General features: G+C 38.9%; 1 protein-coding gene across 1 annotated transcript in view; it reads right to left on the bottom strand.

Moving 5' to 3' along the window:
* Nucleotides 1-17,940, bottom strand: part of SHC3 (SHC adaptor protein 3) — a 73,330-nt gene that overhangs the window by 44,822 nt on the left and 10,568 nt on the right. The window contains exon 2 of the mRNA XM_084627989.1: nt 290-360. Coding sequence (XP_084484115.1) covers nt 290-360 — 71 coding nt within the window. The remainder of the gene's footprint in view (nt 1-289; nt 361-17,940) is intronic.

Below are 17,940 nucleotides of genomic sequence, written 5' to 3'. Positions count from 1 at the left end.
CCCTATTCAGTGAAGTATTAATATTTGTTTAATGGTAATGTACTTAAGCACATGCTTAAATGCTTTGCTGAATTGCAGCCTGAAAGGGCAGAAGAACAGGCAGAAAAAGACCCTAAGTCCCTTTGGAGCTACACTAATGTAAGATGCCCACCTTTAAATGCAAAATATAAGAATGGGACCAAAGAGTCTAAACATTCAGTTACATATTTGCTCTTCTCCAGTCATATGCTTGACTGTTTGGAGATAATACAAGAGTTAACTATGTGAATTTATTTGCAAAAAGTCTTACCTTGTAATCTGTGTTCTTGTATTGAAGTCAAGAGATCTCATTGAGCGCAAGACCTCTATACATCCCAAGTACTGCAGGAAGAAAGAAAAGTTATAAAGTATGTATTACACACATTACTGAGCTCTAGGAGAAGAAACAATCAATAAAAGTTACTGTGCAATCTTTGTTTTACATCTGATTTATCGTTTGTAAGCTAGCTTTTCATAACTAGGTTCTTTGGATCACAGGGTTGCTCTATAAATACTGCATTTCATTTACAATTTAGTCAACATATCTTTTTATGCCTAATCTCATCATAATACACAGTACATAATGTACTACTTAGTAGTTCACTCACATTCATATTCTTTACTAAGCTTGAAGATATGCAAAGAAGTACAAATAAAAAAATCAATATAAAAAGGGGTTAAATTGAAAAATATGCCAAGATATTGTCATGTTTATCATCAATTTGTTATAAACAAATCCATATATTATGGGCCAGATTATCAAAAAGTCAGGCATACAACTTCACGTAACTATACCCCAAATCAGATATTTGGAAGAGTAAATGGTCAGTGAGAAAGACAATTGAGTATTGCATGTGCAAACATCTGATCTGCACATGCCATTGCAATAAGTGGATGTACACATTATCTGCCCTTTCCCAAACTCCTAACTATTTTATGGTCACAGATATGGGGTTCTTTATAAACCAGATGATGTGAAAAGCAACATGTTCATCCTTTAATCAGCTGATTGCAAATTCAGCTCAGAAAACCCCTGAAAAGACATATGGACAGCCGTCTATCTATTGTTCTAAAGATAATCCTGCAAAATTAGAAATATCTTACTCAAGCAGATTCTAGCACATGGCTGTCTGAATACAATCTGCCTTGCTATCATGTTTTAAAAAAAAAAATCTAACTGAAAAAAATAAAACGGGTGGAATTCAAAACTGTTATAGGAAATGGTCATGCTAAGCCAATCACTTTCAGACAAATGCAAAAAAGTATTACGGTCCTGATTGAAAGCAAAGCATATAATTGTACATGAAAAACTCTCCAAATTATTATAAACCCACATCAGGTATTTCCATGTGGAAGTGACCAGTTAGACATAGATGCTCTGATTCTCCATTAGATCCAACCTGTATCCCACCAGTGGAAGACTGAGCATGACAGAACTCAGTTCTACCACAGTTCCACCTTGCCCCAGCCCAATACGCCACCTCCTCCCTCTTACGCTAGGAATGCAAAGGAAGCAGGGGTGGGAGGTGGTTATAAATTCCCCCTACGCAGGGGGAATTATACACTGCAAATCTCTGGCCAGTTTAAAGCTACTTTGCACAAGCAGTAAAGTGGCCTTAGCAGACTGGAGAATCCACTTCTATAATTAGTTATTTGCATGAACAAACACCTGCTCAGCACATGGACATTAAGTGCACAATTATCCACCAGATTTTTTGAAAAAAATACATAGTTAAAGAGAGATCTATAGATAACAGGCCTGCCCCTTTGCTCTAGTACACTGTTTTTACACCAGTGTAATTTCAGTAAAGTCAATTGAGGTATGCTGGTGTTAAACTGGTGTAACAAAGTAGAGAATTAGGCCCGCATTCTTTGGAATAATGGATAGATGGGTGTCCCAAAGTCTAATCAAGAATTTTGTATGAATGTCTGATTAAAGGATTATGTTGTAGGGCTGTCGATTAATTGCAGTGAACTCATGCCATTAACTCAAAAACATTAATCGCAATAAAAAAAACAATCATGATTAATCACACTGTTAAACGATAGAATATTTAATAAATTTCAATTGGTATTTTTGGATGTTTTTCTACATTTTCAAATAGATTGATTTCTATTACAACACAGAATACAAAGTTTACAGTGCTCACTATTATTTTTATTACAAATATTAGCACTGTAAAAATGATAAACAAAAGAAATAGTATTTTTCAATTCACCTCATACTAGTACTGTAGTGCAATCTCTATCATGGAAGTGTAACTTACAAATATAGATTTTTTTTTTTTTGTTACTGTGACGGGGCAAGGCCAGATGGCTATAGAAAAGTAGTGGGAGATAGATATATTAGCTCCCTGGTACCAGGTTAAGTGAAATGGAAGCTGCTCCAGGTCAATGAGGACACCTGGGGCCAATTAAGAACTTTCCAGAAGGCAGGGAGAATGCTAGGTTGATTGGGACACCTGAAGCCAACCAGGAGCTGGCTGAAACTAGTTAAAAGCCTCCCAGTCAGTCAGGTGGGTGTGCATGTCAGGAGCTGTGAGAGGAGGTTGTGCTGTTGGAGAGGCTGAGTAGTACACACCATATCAGGCACAAGGAAGGAGGCTCTGAGGTAAAGGTGAAGTGGAGCTTGAGGAAGTGAGGGCTGCTGTGGGGGAAGTAGCCCAGGGAATTGTACATGTCATGTTTCTAAAAGGTCAGCTACCATAGCTGATACTATTAGGGTCCCTGGGCTGGAGCCCGGAGTAGAGGGTGGGCCTGGGCTTGCCACCCCACCTTTGCCCCCTGATTAATCACTGAGACTTGGAGACAACAGAGACTGTGCAAGGAAGGATAACTTCCTCACCTCCCTTGCTGGCTTATGATGAAAATGGCTCAGTAGACTGTGACCCTTGTCTCTAGAGAAAGAAGGGTTACATGGAGGGTCACTGTGAGCCTCTAAGGCTAGCGAAATCCACCAGGAAACGTGGGACCCACGGAAGCAAGGACAGAGCTTTGTCACAGTTACATAACTGCACTCAAAACCAAAACAATGTAAAACTTTAATGCCTACAAGTCCACTCAGTCCTACTTCTTGTTCAGCCAATTGCTAAGACAAACAAGTTTGTTTACATTTATGGAAGATACTTCTGCCTGTTTCTTATTTACAATGTCACCTGAAAGTGAAAACAGGTGTTCGCATGGCAGTTTTGTAGTACGTGTTGCAAGGTATTGCAAACATTCATATGCCCCTTTATGCTTTGACCACCGTTCCAGAGGACATGCTTCCATGCTGATGCTTGTTAAAAAATGGTGTTAATTAAATTTGACTGAACTCCTTGGGGGAGAACTGAAGGCCTCCTGCTCTGTTTTACCTGCATTCTGCCACATATTTCATGTTATGGCGGTCTCAGATGATGATGTAGCACATGTTCGTTTTAAGAATACTTTCAGAGCAGATTTGACAAAACACAAAGAAGGTATCAATGTGAGATTTCTAAAAATAGCTACAGCACTTGACCCAGTGTTTAAAAATATGCAGTGCCTTTCAAAATCTGAGAGGGATGAGGTGTGGAGCATGCTTTCAGAAGTCTTAAAAGAGCAACACCCCAATGCAGAAGCTACAGAACCTGAACCACCAAAAAAGAAAATCAACTTTCTGCTGGTGGCATCTGACTTAGATGATGAAAATGAACATGCGTTAGTCCACTCTGCTTTCAATCGTTATCTAGCAGAACCCATCATCAGTATGGATGCATGATCTCTGGAATGGTGGTTTAAGGACAAAAGGACATATGAATCTTTAGCGCATCTGGCACGTAAATATCTTGCGATGCCAGCTATAATAGTGCCATGCGAATGCCCATTCTCACTTACAGGTGACATTGTAAAAAAAGTGGGCAGCATTCTCTCCTGCAAATTGTAACCAAACATTTTTGTCTGAGGATTGGCTGAACAAGAAGTAGGACTGAGTGGACTTGTAGGCTCTAAAGTTTTAGATTGTTTTGTTTTTGAGTGCAGTTATGTAACAAAAAAAATCTACATTTGTAAGTTCAACATTCATGACAAAGATTGCACTACAGTACTTGTAGGTGAATTGAAAAATACTATTGTTTTTTACAGTGCAAATATTTATAATCAAAAATATAAAGTGAGCATTGTACACTTTGTATTCTGTGTTGTAACTGAAATCAATATATTTGAGAATGCAGAAAACATCCAAAAATATTTAAATAAATGGTATTCTATTTAACAGCGCAATTAATTGCATGATTAATTGCGATTAATTTTTTTAATCGCTTGACAGCCCTATTATGTTGCTATTAACATTATCTGGAATCTTGACAGTGTCTTATAAAGGAGCATACAAGTATAGAGAGTTTATTTGTTTTCATATGCCAGCATAGATTGTCTTTTAATTTCTCTATAAAATGTTATTGGCGTCATTGTAGCTTGGAGTAAAATGAAAGATTGAGTGACTACTGTGAGCTGGTTGATTCTGTTGTTGTAGTATAAGAAACTACAGTTTGGAGGATAGATTTGTTTCAATATTTTTTTTTTTAACCTTTTTCACTTCACTTGTATCTCACCTTCTGGGTTTTGAAGTTTCTAAAATCTTGATGCAAAAGGTGTCAGCAAATATGAAGCCAAACTTTAAAGGTCAGATCCTCAGCTGTTCTAAATGAGCAGGCTCTACAGAACTTAGTGGAGTTACACTGATTTACACGAACTGAGGATCTGACCTAACCGCCTAAAATTAAAAATGCAAAATATATTTGAGACCCCAACTTCATGTTTCTACCATGACCTGTTTGTATCCACATATTTTGCATGTGCAACCCAGTCACCTACAACAACATTTTCACGCTTTAGAGCATAAAGTTAGGGTGCTAAATTTATATTCAGATACCTCTGTAGGTGGCTTGATTTTCCTGGGGGCCAAACACCTAAAACCCATTCAAGTAATCAGCTGATCTCAATGAAGCTATGCTAATATACACCAGCTAAAGATCTTTGGTGCAGCATATTGAGGAGTGTCTGGAATTATTTAGAACCAAACTCTGAGGTGTAAATTAACAAGCACATGGCACTGTAGGAACAAACGATAAAGTAGCGTATCTTACTTCAATGGAATTGTTTTTCTATTTTCTACAAATTATGCCTGATGATTCTACAATACACTGATGCTTATCTATTTATAAACTACCTAAAAGGGAAAAATCGAGAGATGACTGGACGTTTCCTGAATCACAGAAAACCAGCATGGTAATAGAAAATCATGGGGACTACTAAAAGCAAAATGGTAAGACTTGCAGTATTCCCTATGTATCTAAGCTAAGATGGCAACCCAACTTTTTTTTTAAATCAGAAGATGCCAACCCTTAAACATCACGTTTGCAAACAACAAGATGGCTGTAAATACTAACTGCCACCAGAAAGTACAGATAAAGTCCCCAAAGCCAACAGCAGGATGTATGTATCTCTCATATGTGGTCATCCTCAAACCACTCCAACACTAATATTGACCTCTGAGAAATATCCACTTGAAATATACATACAAAGATCCACCAAAAGATATAGTCAACAAAAAAAACCAAAGACAAAAAAAACATTTTCATTTGTACTCTTTCACTGAAAAGAAGAGCCTATCATTTGCTCCCAGCACTCAATGAAACACTTAAAAAATGCAGTTATAAAAAACAGACTATCCTGTAACCCCCACCATTCACCCATAACAGCTAAAACATACGGATAACCTTAACAAGCTTCCACCAGAGTCTTCCCAATACTTTACAACTCAGGAAAGCTCATGGGTCTTGCAGCACATACTGGAGTAAGATTATTTCTGAACTAGCAAAGAGCATGTTCCAAAGCTATGGGACTCTTGTGAACAATGTGATGCTGGCTGGCCCCTCTGTCAAGCAACTGTGGCAGTTTGACCTGGAGAAAGAAGCATCCTTTCAAATAGATAGGTCCCAACCCACTTAGGGCTTTGTAAATCAAAATCAACACCTTAAATTCTACCCAGTACCTAGAAGGTAGCTAGTACAGATCCCAAAACAGGACATCTCATGTTGCTGGAAAGATGTATCCATTAGCAAGCAAGCTGTTGAATTCTAAACAAGCTGTAATTTCTGGATAGATTTTAGAGTGGCCATGTGTCTCAGAACTTCTTTCAGGCCCACCTGAAGTATCTCTTTTTTTACATCAATGTTTTTTAACTAGAAAATGTTTAGTCAAGACTTATTGCTAGACAGGGTAGAGTTTTCTGTGTTTACGGGGAAAAAACGGTTCCATGGAATGAATGTTCAGTGTAATCAAGTGTTTGGAGTGAAGAGAAAAGAGAGTAAGCACTATCAGCCAGTTTTTGCTCAAAGTGAATGTTAAAAATTATTATTCCGTGTTTCATAGGCTTAATCACACTACATTTCTGGAAGAAATCCTCCACTCCAAGAAATATGCACGTTACTGTTGAGTCAGAATCTGGCATTAGAAATACCAGTATTGTTAATAAAAATATACAAAGATGTAGCCCCACATAGAGTGGATTGCAACAGTCTAGTCTGGCAGTGACAAAGACATGGACGACAGGTGCAACATCTGAACCTGAAAAATACCCAGAGCCTCCTGGCCATACATAGATGGATAAAGCTTGCCTGCCCATAGCTGCTACCAGATTTTCGAATAGCAGGTGGCAGACTATATATTGTATACCTGTCTCACAAATGTTGAGCAACCCCCTTCAATCAGTCCGAAACAGGGTTAGAACTCCCAACCTCTGCAGCTGAACTACTGGGACATCAATACCTAGCTCACCAGTACTATACAGGTCTTCCTAATGAGCTAAAATGGACTAGCAACATTTGCTTAAGAAGAGGATTGTCCTCAATGAAGTCCCATAGCTCATGACATTACAGATTGCACCAACAGTACACAACACCATGTACAAACTATGTCCGAGATAGCATGGTTGTGTTAGCAAATAATACGTGCACCTGCCATATATAGCCTTTAAGCACCCCAGTGCCTTCAGATCCTAACCCATGTAGAGGCTGCTATAGTTGTGTAAACTACTGACGATAGCTCTGTGGTGATCTTGGGTTCTGGGTCGAACTACATCTAATATTTGAAAGAAGAAAGGTCTAAAATATATTGGAACAGATTCTGTAATCAGCCCACTAGAAGCACAAGTTCTTGATGCTCAGGCTTAAAGCATATTTCTATTTTGGAAAATACTGTAAAAATGGCACATACGTACTCACCACATCTGTTCCTTGTGTGTAGTCAAAGTGATATCACTTGACTTTCATTATTAAATTGAGCTTGTGCTGCATTTTATTCTTATTAGTACTACACAATATGACTAAGTGAATGAAAAGGATTTGCTTCCTTTTTGTGCATCAACAAGATTGTTCACTAAATTCTAGCTGCAGGGACCATCATGAATAGTTAAAAGGCAACGGGGTTGTGAAAATGTCACAAAGGGGGCAGTGCATAATCTGAAAAAAGGCTTATAAGTGTGTAACTCAGGGCATAATTTAAAGGCTACAGGGTTGACCAGGTGTAACTGAGAGCCTAATCTGGGAAAAAAGAAAAGGAGTACTTGTGGCATCTTAGAGACTAACCAATTTATTTGAGCATAAGCTTTCGTGAGCTACAGCTCACTTCATCGGATGCATACACCAATTTATTTGAGCATAAGCTTTCATGAGCTACAGCTCCGATGAAGTGAGCTGTAGCTCACGAAAGCTTATGCTCAAATAAATTGGTTAGTCTCTAAGGTGCCACAAGTACTCCTTTTCTTTTTGCAAATACAGACTAACATGGCTGTTACTCTGAAACCTGTTAATTTGGGCAGTATGCATTTTACAGCTGGTGTTGATACACGAGAATAAGTGAATCCAGACTAATTCTCAGGTCCCAGGTTGAGCAGTTACAAACATCTTATATAATGAGCATATTTCTCCTTGATGTCATTGAGAAACAATAAGCTTACTGCCATGCAATGCCATTTTTACAGACCCTTTTCATAGTACAACTGCGCTTAAAGTGCGTCCTGCCTAGACCACCACCCTGGAAGCATAGTCAACAGGTTGCCACCCTTTTTGTACTCAAGCCACAAACTATTTTGGTAATGTTTTTAAATTGTTGTTTTAACTTAACATTTATTATGTTGAACATCTCACTAATTTGTACTGATGGCAATTGGGAAATACATTGCAAGTGACTGAATTTAGCCAATTAGTAAGAATACATAAAAAAAGTAGAGCTAATGGACCACAAAATACATTTGGTCATTCACTTCACAAGCAGATCATTGCTTAGTTTCAAATATTCATGATACTTCATAGCATATCTTTCTAGTAAAACTCTGCAACGTATTTGTAAAACTAATGATGTCTCAGTAACATAACCCTTCTATAGCCATTGCAATTAAACTTGTGGAGAATTAGGGGGAAAACCACTGATTTCTGTAAAAACAGACTCCAACGAGAGACTGCTGAATTGGAATTAATTTGCAAACTGGATACAATTAACTTAGGCTTGAATAGAGACTGGGAGTGGATGGGTCATTACACAAAGTAAAACTATTTGCCCAGGTTTATGCCTACCCCTCCCCCATTCCTCAGACGTTCTTGTCAACTGCTGGAAATGGCCCACCTTGATTATCACTACAAAAGGTCCCCCCCAACCCCACTCTCCTGCTGATAATAGCTCACCTTAAGTGATCTCTCTGGTTAGTGTGTATGGTAACACCCATTGTTTCATGTTCTCTATGTATATAAATCTCCCCACTGTATTTTCCACTGAATGCATCCGATGAAGTGAGCTGTAGCTCACGAAAGCTTATGCTCAAATAAATTTGTTAGTCTCTCAGGTACCACAAGTCCTCCTTTTCTTTCTTTGAAGTCTGTTTCTGAAGGTTTTTTGGTTCAAGTACGACTACTTTTAAATCTGTTATAGAATGTCCAGGAAGATTGAAGTTTTTTCCTACTGGCTTTTGTATGTTACCATTCCTGATGTCTGATTTGTTTCCATTTATTCTTTTACATAGAGACTGTCTGGTTTGGCCAATGTACATGGCAGAGGGGCATTCTTGGCACATGATGGCATATCACATTAGTAGATGTGCAGGTGAATGAGTCCCTGATGGACTGGCTGATGTGGTTGGGTCTGCTGATGGTGTCGCTAGAGTAGATATGGGGACAGAGTAGGCAACGAAGTTTGTTACAGGGGTTGGTTCCTGGGTTAGTATTTCTGTGGTGTGTAGTTGTTGGTGACTATTTGCTTCAGGTTGGGGGGCTGTCTGTAAGCGAGGACTGGCCTGCCTCCCAAGGCCTGTGAGAGTGGGGGGTTAGTTTTCCAGGATACATTGTAGATTGCTGATGTTCTAGAGAGGTTTTAGCTGGGGGCTGTATGTGATGGTCAGTGGTGTTCTGTTATTTTTCTTGTTGGGCCTGTCCTGTAGTAGGTGACTACTGGGTACCAGTCTTGCTCTGTCAATCTGTTTCCTCACTTCCCCAGGTGGGTATTGTAGTTTTAAGAATGCTTGATAAAGATCTTGTAGGTATTTGTCTCTGTCTGAGGGATTGTGACAGAGCCAATATATCCTTTGACAGTTTTGATGGCAATAATATTGGAAATGGATTTCTAAAATTTCAAATAATTAGCAAAGAGGTGACCCGTTTTATTCCCTCCAGGGTATTTTGCTCTACTTATGAAAATAGATACCTCTTTCACTCCAGATTGAAAGAGCTTTGGGAGTACACCATTGTCTCAAGGAAGAATGTGTAATTGCTTTAAGTTCTTACGTGGCCAAGTCTGCATCCTTACTTGAGTAATAACTTATTCTGGCATTAGTCCCATTTAAATCAATGGGATGACACATGAATTAAAGCATTACTCACTGTGACGGGGGGGGGGCACAAATCAGGCCCAAATGATTATCCAAAACCATTTAATTTATTTGAGACACATTTTTCTTGGATGATTCCTCATAGATATGCCTTAAAGCACTGGTTCCCCACATTTTCCATCCTGTGACCCTATGTTATAAGAAAAGAACATTTTTAGGACTCCCTCCTCCACAGTTGTGGGACCCTACTTCCATCCAGCCAGTGTAAAAAGAGAGATTGGTCATGACCCCTAGAATGAGAACTCGTGCTTTACAGGCACTCCAGATAAAGCAGAATAGGAGAATCTCTGATCGGTTTTGTGGGAAATAATCTTTAACAGGTAAATTGTGAAGTTCTTACTTAGGCAACCTCCCATGGAAGTCAGAGTTTGTCCCCTCACTCCTCAGAGCTAAATTGAGCCTTAAAAGGCATGTCTGAGTTGGATGAGATGTGGAGGAGCTATGGAACCCCAGGAAGAATTCTGGCTAATTCATTCAATCTCCCTCCTGAGGTTCTTAGGGAACGTATGATGCAACAACACTTTGTCACACTTTAAATGGATAGTGTTCATTCCCCTGCAACTGGCTAGCACCTCCTCTGGTGAAGAAGTAGGTGACATGGCCTCACCTTCACCCTGTCCCTTGCCATTAGACTCCATGATGGCTAGTACCACTAGCAGCATGGAACAGTGACTCTACATCACGCTCTAGCCCACGCACAAGGCGTAAGGGGAAGAAAGCTCCCTGCACTCTTCTTTACCTCCCACGTTTGTGAGCCCACACACAACCTGGTGCTACATTTGGAACAGAAACAAATGTCCTATAACAATTAGGAGGAATTTGTATCTGGGATGTTTTAAAGTGGGCGGAATATGGGCCTAGACCCAGATTGTGACTGGACCTATTGAGACTGATTACGTGATGTATGCTAAATGATGCAACAACACTAGAAAGTACTGCAGGTAGAAGTAAGAGTGGAGGTTTGAGAGTAGGAAGTAAATGCAGGTGAGTAATAGCCAGACTGTTTTAGGTCAGCACTTAGAATTTAGTTTTTCTGGTGCTTTAAGATGTAAATATTTGGCTTTAAATGTTCTATTTAGGTTCCAAGTGAGATGGCTATTGAAGTCTCCCCTATTCTGAGTCCAATTATATATATATATATAGATTATATAGTAACACAAAGTATTCATGCAGTCAGATTCCTTGACTTCTAATGGTCCCTCTTCACAAAGATGCACTCTGCCTCATGTAAAGGAATGTATAAATTTGAAGAGAGCTGATTAGTTACGACTTTTTTTAACTTGACATTTTTTTGTATTCACATCAAGACTTCAGCATATTTTCGAAGGGTTCAGCCATGCATTATATTCACATTGTGCTCTGGGGGCAATGCAGAGGGGCACCTAATCCAGGGGAGCTCCAGGCAGAATTCCTCCTGCAACTACAGAGGGTACCGGGAGAGGGAGCTGGCTGCTACATTCCTTCAGGCAATGCAGCATACTCCAGGGGCTTTGCTGTATCCCACTTCCTCCCTGTTTGGTGAATAGGGTGCCACAGAGTACACTGGGGGAAGCATAGGGACTGCACTGTGACAGGCTCTTGCACAGGATAGGGGGAGATTTCTTGTGCATTCCCATTCCCTCCCTGTGCACCTCATTGAACCATGCACTCACTAATATTGTGTTAATTAATAGATGTTCACAGCCTCACTCTGGGTGAGATAAAATCATTTATCTTGGCCTTGCTTAATAGTAAAACAAGTGTCAACATATATATTTACAGTATAAAAATAGCAGCATGGAACACAGTGTAGTTGAAAATGCAAAAAAGTACTATTTAGTGTTGCCATACGTTTGCAGTTTTTGGTAAATTTTAGAGCAATATGTAATCATACACAAGTTTACAATGAGTCAATTTCTCATTTTCTTTTTCTCATTAAGAACTGTACAGAATGCATGTTCTATCCCAGAAATAAAACTCTAAGTAAATATTGATTGAATAGAAATGGAACAGAAAATCTGAAAACAAGTAGCCTTTAAAGTTCAACAACAAATAAGACTTGACCCCTTCAGCTGTGAATTTATGGTCACAAATTGCTCTAAACAAATAATGCAATATTGCAGTACTTCTACACTAGTTTAAACCACCATTAAATATTATGGTCAATAGTTTTTCATGCCTCTTAAATGGAGAAAACTATCACAAAAATGCAGTCAGCTAACAGATGATGCAGGTCTGGAAAAGGGGAACTAGTTTTTGATTACTAACTAAAGTTGTACATAATACAGTTACTAGCTTGTGCTAACTACAGCTAGAAAGAATGTAATCTATATGGCACATGCTTTATTAATCCTTAATTGGTGAATAAGTCTATTGTTTGACTGCTACATTCTATTTGAATGCCAGGGTAGTTCTGCACAACTGTAATAGCAAATGGATTTCGGGGACTGTAAAGGTTCAGACTCACCCCTGCAGCGCCTCCTGCTGATAGTCATCAGGAATTAGCTCGTCCAGCCACCGGAGCTCCCTCTGCAGGCTGGTGATCTGCCTTACTGCTGGCCCCCATGTCCCTCCCAGGACCCGGTGCCCCTTTCTCTGGGGTGCTGCCCCCCTGGCAGTACTCCCACACTCTCAGGTTCTGGGTCTCCCCACCCAGGGGAACCCTCACCCTCTAACCCCACCTCACCTCAGCCTTGGCTACTGCCATTCCCCACTTAGCCCCTTGTATCGGGGGTAGACTGCAGGGTGTACGCCACTCATCAGAGGCAAGGGGGTTTTGGACCTGCTGCCTCTGCCTACTCGTGGGCTGCCCCTCTGCAACCCTGCACCTATTCGGCCTATAGTCAAGCCTGCAGCTTGAGGCTTTCCAGGCCAGAGCTCCCAGCTCCTCTGGCCCTTCCCCAGTCCTGCTCCAATCTGGATGTCCTGCTCCACACCTTGCAGCCAGCCCCTTCTCCTTCTACAGGCAGAGGGAGACTGAGGGGGGACTCCTGGCTCACAGCCTTTTATAGGGGCAGCTGGGCCTGATTGAGCTGGCCACAGCTGCGGCTGCTCCCTTAATCAGCCTGGGCTTTTCACCACAGCCCCAGCCCTGTCAGGGCCACTGCAGGTAACGACCCCGCTACAGGGACATAGATGCATGTCCTGTGGATGAGTTCAATGCCTCCCAGAAATCACTTTTTAAAAAATCAATTGCTGCAAACGTTCCATAGTGTATGTATGCTTTTTTTTTTAAAATGGTACCTCATTAATTTCATTTGGGTTTTCTGTGAAGTCTACAATTCAACACTTTCTCCATTTTGTTCTCTGAACTATTTGATTCGGTTTCTGATAATGAGGTCATTGCTAAAATTATATTGTTAAAATTGTTATGGATAAGAGGTATGCTTCATAAGCTCTAGATTTAATTAGCACAGTAGAAACAGACAGCCTTTTCATAATGGACTGCAGAGAAAAAAAGAGATTCCAAATTTTTTTTGAATCAGTCCAAAATATTTTTTAAATTCACTTTATAAAACAGTGGATCTAGACAACAGCACTAGGAACTTTAGTATTTGTTTAATACTCAATGTGCAAATTCTTTAAAAAAAAAATCGGTGCCAGTTTTAAAATTTTCTCTGCATGACTGTGAGTCACTGTATATTATTTGAGGCTGTGCTTTAAATAGCTTAAAAGCTTCTACAATTAATTTCCTGTGAACTCTTTTGGATGGGAACCTTGTCTTCATATGTGTTTGTTCAGGTACCATAGGGCTCTGATCCTGACTTGGATCTCCGGACTCTACTAGAATATAAATATTCAATAAGAATGATATCAATAATAATAGATACTGAATGACTAGACAATGGTTTTGTCGAGATAAATCTACCTTATGACTAATCTACTGAAACAGCTTCTGACCAAAGAATGACAACCATTTTGTCCTATCTTACATACAAACCCTGCAGGTTTAGTTGCTTAAATGATAAAAAGATTCAGCCTCCTATGACAATGCAAAAAGTTATCATAAATAAACTATAAGTTCCTTCAATTAATATATGGACTTACACACACACACACAAACAAATGATGTCAGGTATCTTAAAAAATTATGTCATGGATCCTAAAAAAGCTTATTAAGAATAATTTTGTGAGTAACAGAACTATTTTTTGTCCTTCTAAAATAGACAAATATATATAACTATCTTACTATTTGAGAGAAAGCTATGTCTTGGTACTAATAAGTGAGATATCCACTTATTAAGAAATCAAGATTTACTAAAACCATAAAGAGGATCAAAATAAGCAAATAAACTGTCATGGGAAAAGAGGGAAGGTCTTCTCGTGGATCAGTAACTGGTTAAAAGATAGGAAACAAAGGGGAGGTATAAATGGTCAGTTTTCAGAATGGAGAGAGGTCAATAGCGGTATCCCCCAGGGGTCTGTACTGGGACCAGTCCTATTCAACATATTCATAAATGACCTGGAAAAAGGGGTAAACAGTAAGGTGGCAAAATTTGCAGATGATACAAAACTACTCAAGATAGTTAATTCCAAAGCAGACTGCAAAGAGTTACAAAGGGATCTCACAAAACTGGGTGACTGGGCAACAAAATGGCGGATGAAATTCAATGCTGATAAATGCAAAGCAATGCACATTGGAAAACATAATCCTAACTATACATATAAAATGATAGGGGTCCAAATTAGCTTTTATCACTCAAGAAAGAGATCTTCTCTGAAAACATTCATTCAATGTGCAGCGGCAGTCAAAAAAGCTAACAGAATGTTGGGACTCATTAGGAAAGGGATAGATAAAACAGAAAATACCATATTGCCTCTATATAAATCCATGGTATGCCCACATCTTGAATACTGTGTGCAGATCTGGTGACCCAATCTCAAGAAAGGTATATAGGACTTGGAAAAGGTACAGAAAAGGGCAACAAAATGATTAGGGGTGTGGAACAACTTCCATATGAGGACAGATTAATAAGACTGGGACTTTTCAGTTTGGAAAAGAGACGACTAAGGGGGGATATGATAGAGGTCTATAAAATTATGACTGGTGTCGAGAAAGTAAATAAGGAAGTGTTATTTACTCCTTCTCATAACACAAGAACTAGGGATCACCACATGAAATTAATAGGCAGCAGGTTTAAAACAAACTAAAGGAAGTATTTCTTCACACAACGCACAGTCAACCTGTGGAAGTCATTGCCCGGGGATGTTGTGAACGCCAAGACTATAACAGGGTTCAAAAAAGAACTAGATAAGCTCATGGAGGATAGGTCCATCAGTGGCTATTAGCCAGGATGGGCCAGGATGCAAAACCACGCTCAAAATTGCTATTTTGTTCCATGGAATTTAGCTAATCTGTACACTCCTTACGCTATACGTGATAATTCATATAAAATTGTGTGCACCGGAGAAAGTGAGCACCTCTTGCAAGGTACTGAGTGACTCTAACTCTCACTGACTTCAATGGGAGAAGAGAGTGCAAAAAGGAAATACAGCACACCTCACAGAACTGGGCACTGGATAATAAAGAGGTAGGTACAGCACATAGTTCAATGTCAACAGGATATGCCAGTGGCAGTTTTGTATGCTTAATAAATAATACTTTTCATGTCTGGTAATATGGTTCATGAATAATCAGGCATAAAGGATTTTATTCAGTAGAACCTTTCCATTTACTGGGGGAAAAGTTCCCATAAGAATTGTTGCGCAGTGATGTAGAATATTTTCACCATACATTTGAATACATTTTCCCCCATGTTGTCAGGCTGTTTACTCATTTCTTCCACACCTGGCTGTGCTCTTAACTGCTGAAATTTAAATCCTGTCCTTCATTTCTTGTGTCAGCAGATGCAGACAGGGGAGAACAGACTGGTTAAGGAAGTCACTACATCGCACACGAGCAGAGGCTTATCAGGGAACAAAAGGGCTATCCAGTAAACCTCAAGAACTGCGGAGACCCTTTACCAACTGGTATATCTCTGCAACTCTAATTACAACCTCAGGTCTTTATAATGAGTTAGTGGTTTTAGATTTGTCCCCAGTGAAAAGTTCTAACACCATCTCAAAACCAACACATATAATGATAATTCAGTACCACTTAAAAGAGCAAGGCCATGGAGTCGGTTAATGGATGGAGAGTACATTTTGTCTCATCCCAAAAGGGCAATTCCTCTAAGTCAACACTAAGGTTTCATTTTTGGCATGTTAGAGATGAAGTACTGCTAAGAAGCAAATTTCAGCTCCCAGTTCTGAAAAATTTCTAATCTTCATTAGTGTGGATAAATACATGTTAAAAAAAAATTTGGCAGGAACGCTTCAGAACCAGATTCTAATCTTTTTGTATTTCCTATGCTTGTGTCCATGAATTAAAATCACTATCACTATAGCTCAAAAATACACATGCAGTACAAAAAGTAATGGGTCACAATTTCACTAGCTGCTTCTATAACTGCACTCACAATTTTGCATGTGCAAACTTTTGTTTGTGCATTTTTTCACCCGTTTTTGCCTGGAAAAACTTAGTGTAGAGTTTGACATGCATACATTGGACAGCTATAGATCTACCTATTTTATTTTATGTAAGCAAATTCATTTTGCATCATGCATCCAAGTTTTTCTGCACAAATATCACCTGTGGAAAACTGCACATGCAAAAAACTTTAATGTACCAAGTTACTGATGCAATTTTCACGTCACTCTGATTATCAATGAGTGTAAATGAAAATATATGCCCTATGCAATACTGTATCACAGTGCATTGTTTATTCTTCATTAATGCATACTTAAATAAGATGAACTACTCTGCCACAGTTGTCAGAGTATTTTGTTGCCCACCAACCATCTCTGACAAGATATATTTTCTTAAAAGCACTGTGTAGATTAGTTCTAGCAGCTTGTCACGCATCAGAAATCCTTTAATATGAACATGCAAAAGCTTCTGCAACCAAAACATTTTGCTACAATAGAAGATCCTAATGACATATGTCAAACCACAAATAGTGTACAGTATATCTAGATGTATTTAGTATTAGTATTGCCGTAGTACCGGGCAGCCCTATTCATGGACCTGGACCTATTGTGCTAGGCGATGTATAAAGACAAAACAAAAAGTTGGTATTGCTCTAATATAAACTTGTTGTTCTGAACATCATCAGACAATACAGTGGCAAAAATGCCTGAGTCCTATCTGTGCTACAATCTCTCCCACTTTTACTTTCAAGGTAGCTTCAAAGGTCATCGTTAATTTTGGATCCTGAAAGTGCCAGCATAGATGCAGCTCAAATGTAGATATGTAAATCCAGCCTGTACTCATACTTCAGATGGTTTGCAAAATTCTTGTCAGTTTTCTTCATTTGGCAAAAACAAAAATTGTTAGAGAGCACGCCTTTTTAATGTGTTACCCATGTAGGGCAGTCAAAAATTTTAGTTCCACATCACAACAACTTGGCTGTATACCTTTGGCCAAATTCACTGCTCTAGTGTAAGCTGTTGAAACCCTATTAAATTCAATGGCATTAAACCAATTTACGCTGGGTCATGGTTGGATAAAAATCAATGGTTTTAAAAAAAAATTAAAAATAGATTTTTTTTTATAAAATGCTTTTTGAGGAAAAAATCTATCTAAAGATAGTTTTAATTAAGATACATTATAGCTCAAAGATATCTCATTATGGAATAGGGATTATAAGTTCTAATTCTATAGTATGAGACAATATATTCATGTAAATGTTTAAGAAAAGTCTTGTAAATGAGTGCCAATAGTTCATGGATTAGGGACCCAATCTTATGGGGCTCCAAAGGCTTCTGTATAGATTATTTAGGTTAATCTTTCTATCTACCCAATGGGACTCAGTGCTCAGTCTAGAAGATACCATCAGAGATGCTTAGTTTTACAGTTCTCCAGAGATCGCATTCTTGTTAACAGCAAACTTGTTTTTAAATAAATTAATATATAGATGTGAGAAATAATGGACCTCAACTCTATTGTCCCTCTGCAAATTTGTGTACACAGAGTCAATCCCTTACCTCTCTCTAAAAGTGCAAAGTTT

The sequence above is a fragment of the Lepidochelys olivacea genome (genome assembly GCF_965140295.1).
Source record: "Lepidochelys olivacea isolate rLepOli2 genome assembly, chromosome: 5".
NCBI lineage: Eukaryota > Metazoa > Chordata > Testudines > Cheloniidae > Lepidochelys > Lepidochelys olivacea.
This window is presented reverse-complemented; position numbering and strand designations above follow the sequence as displayed.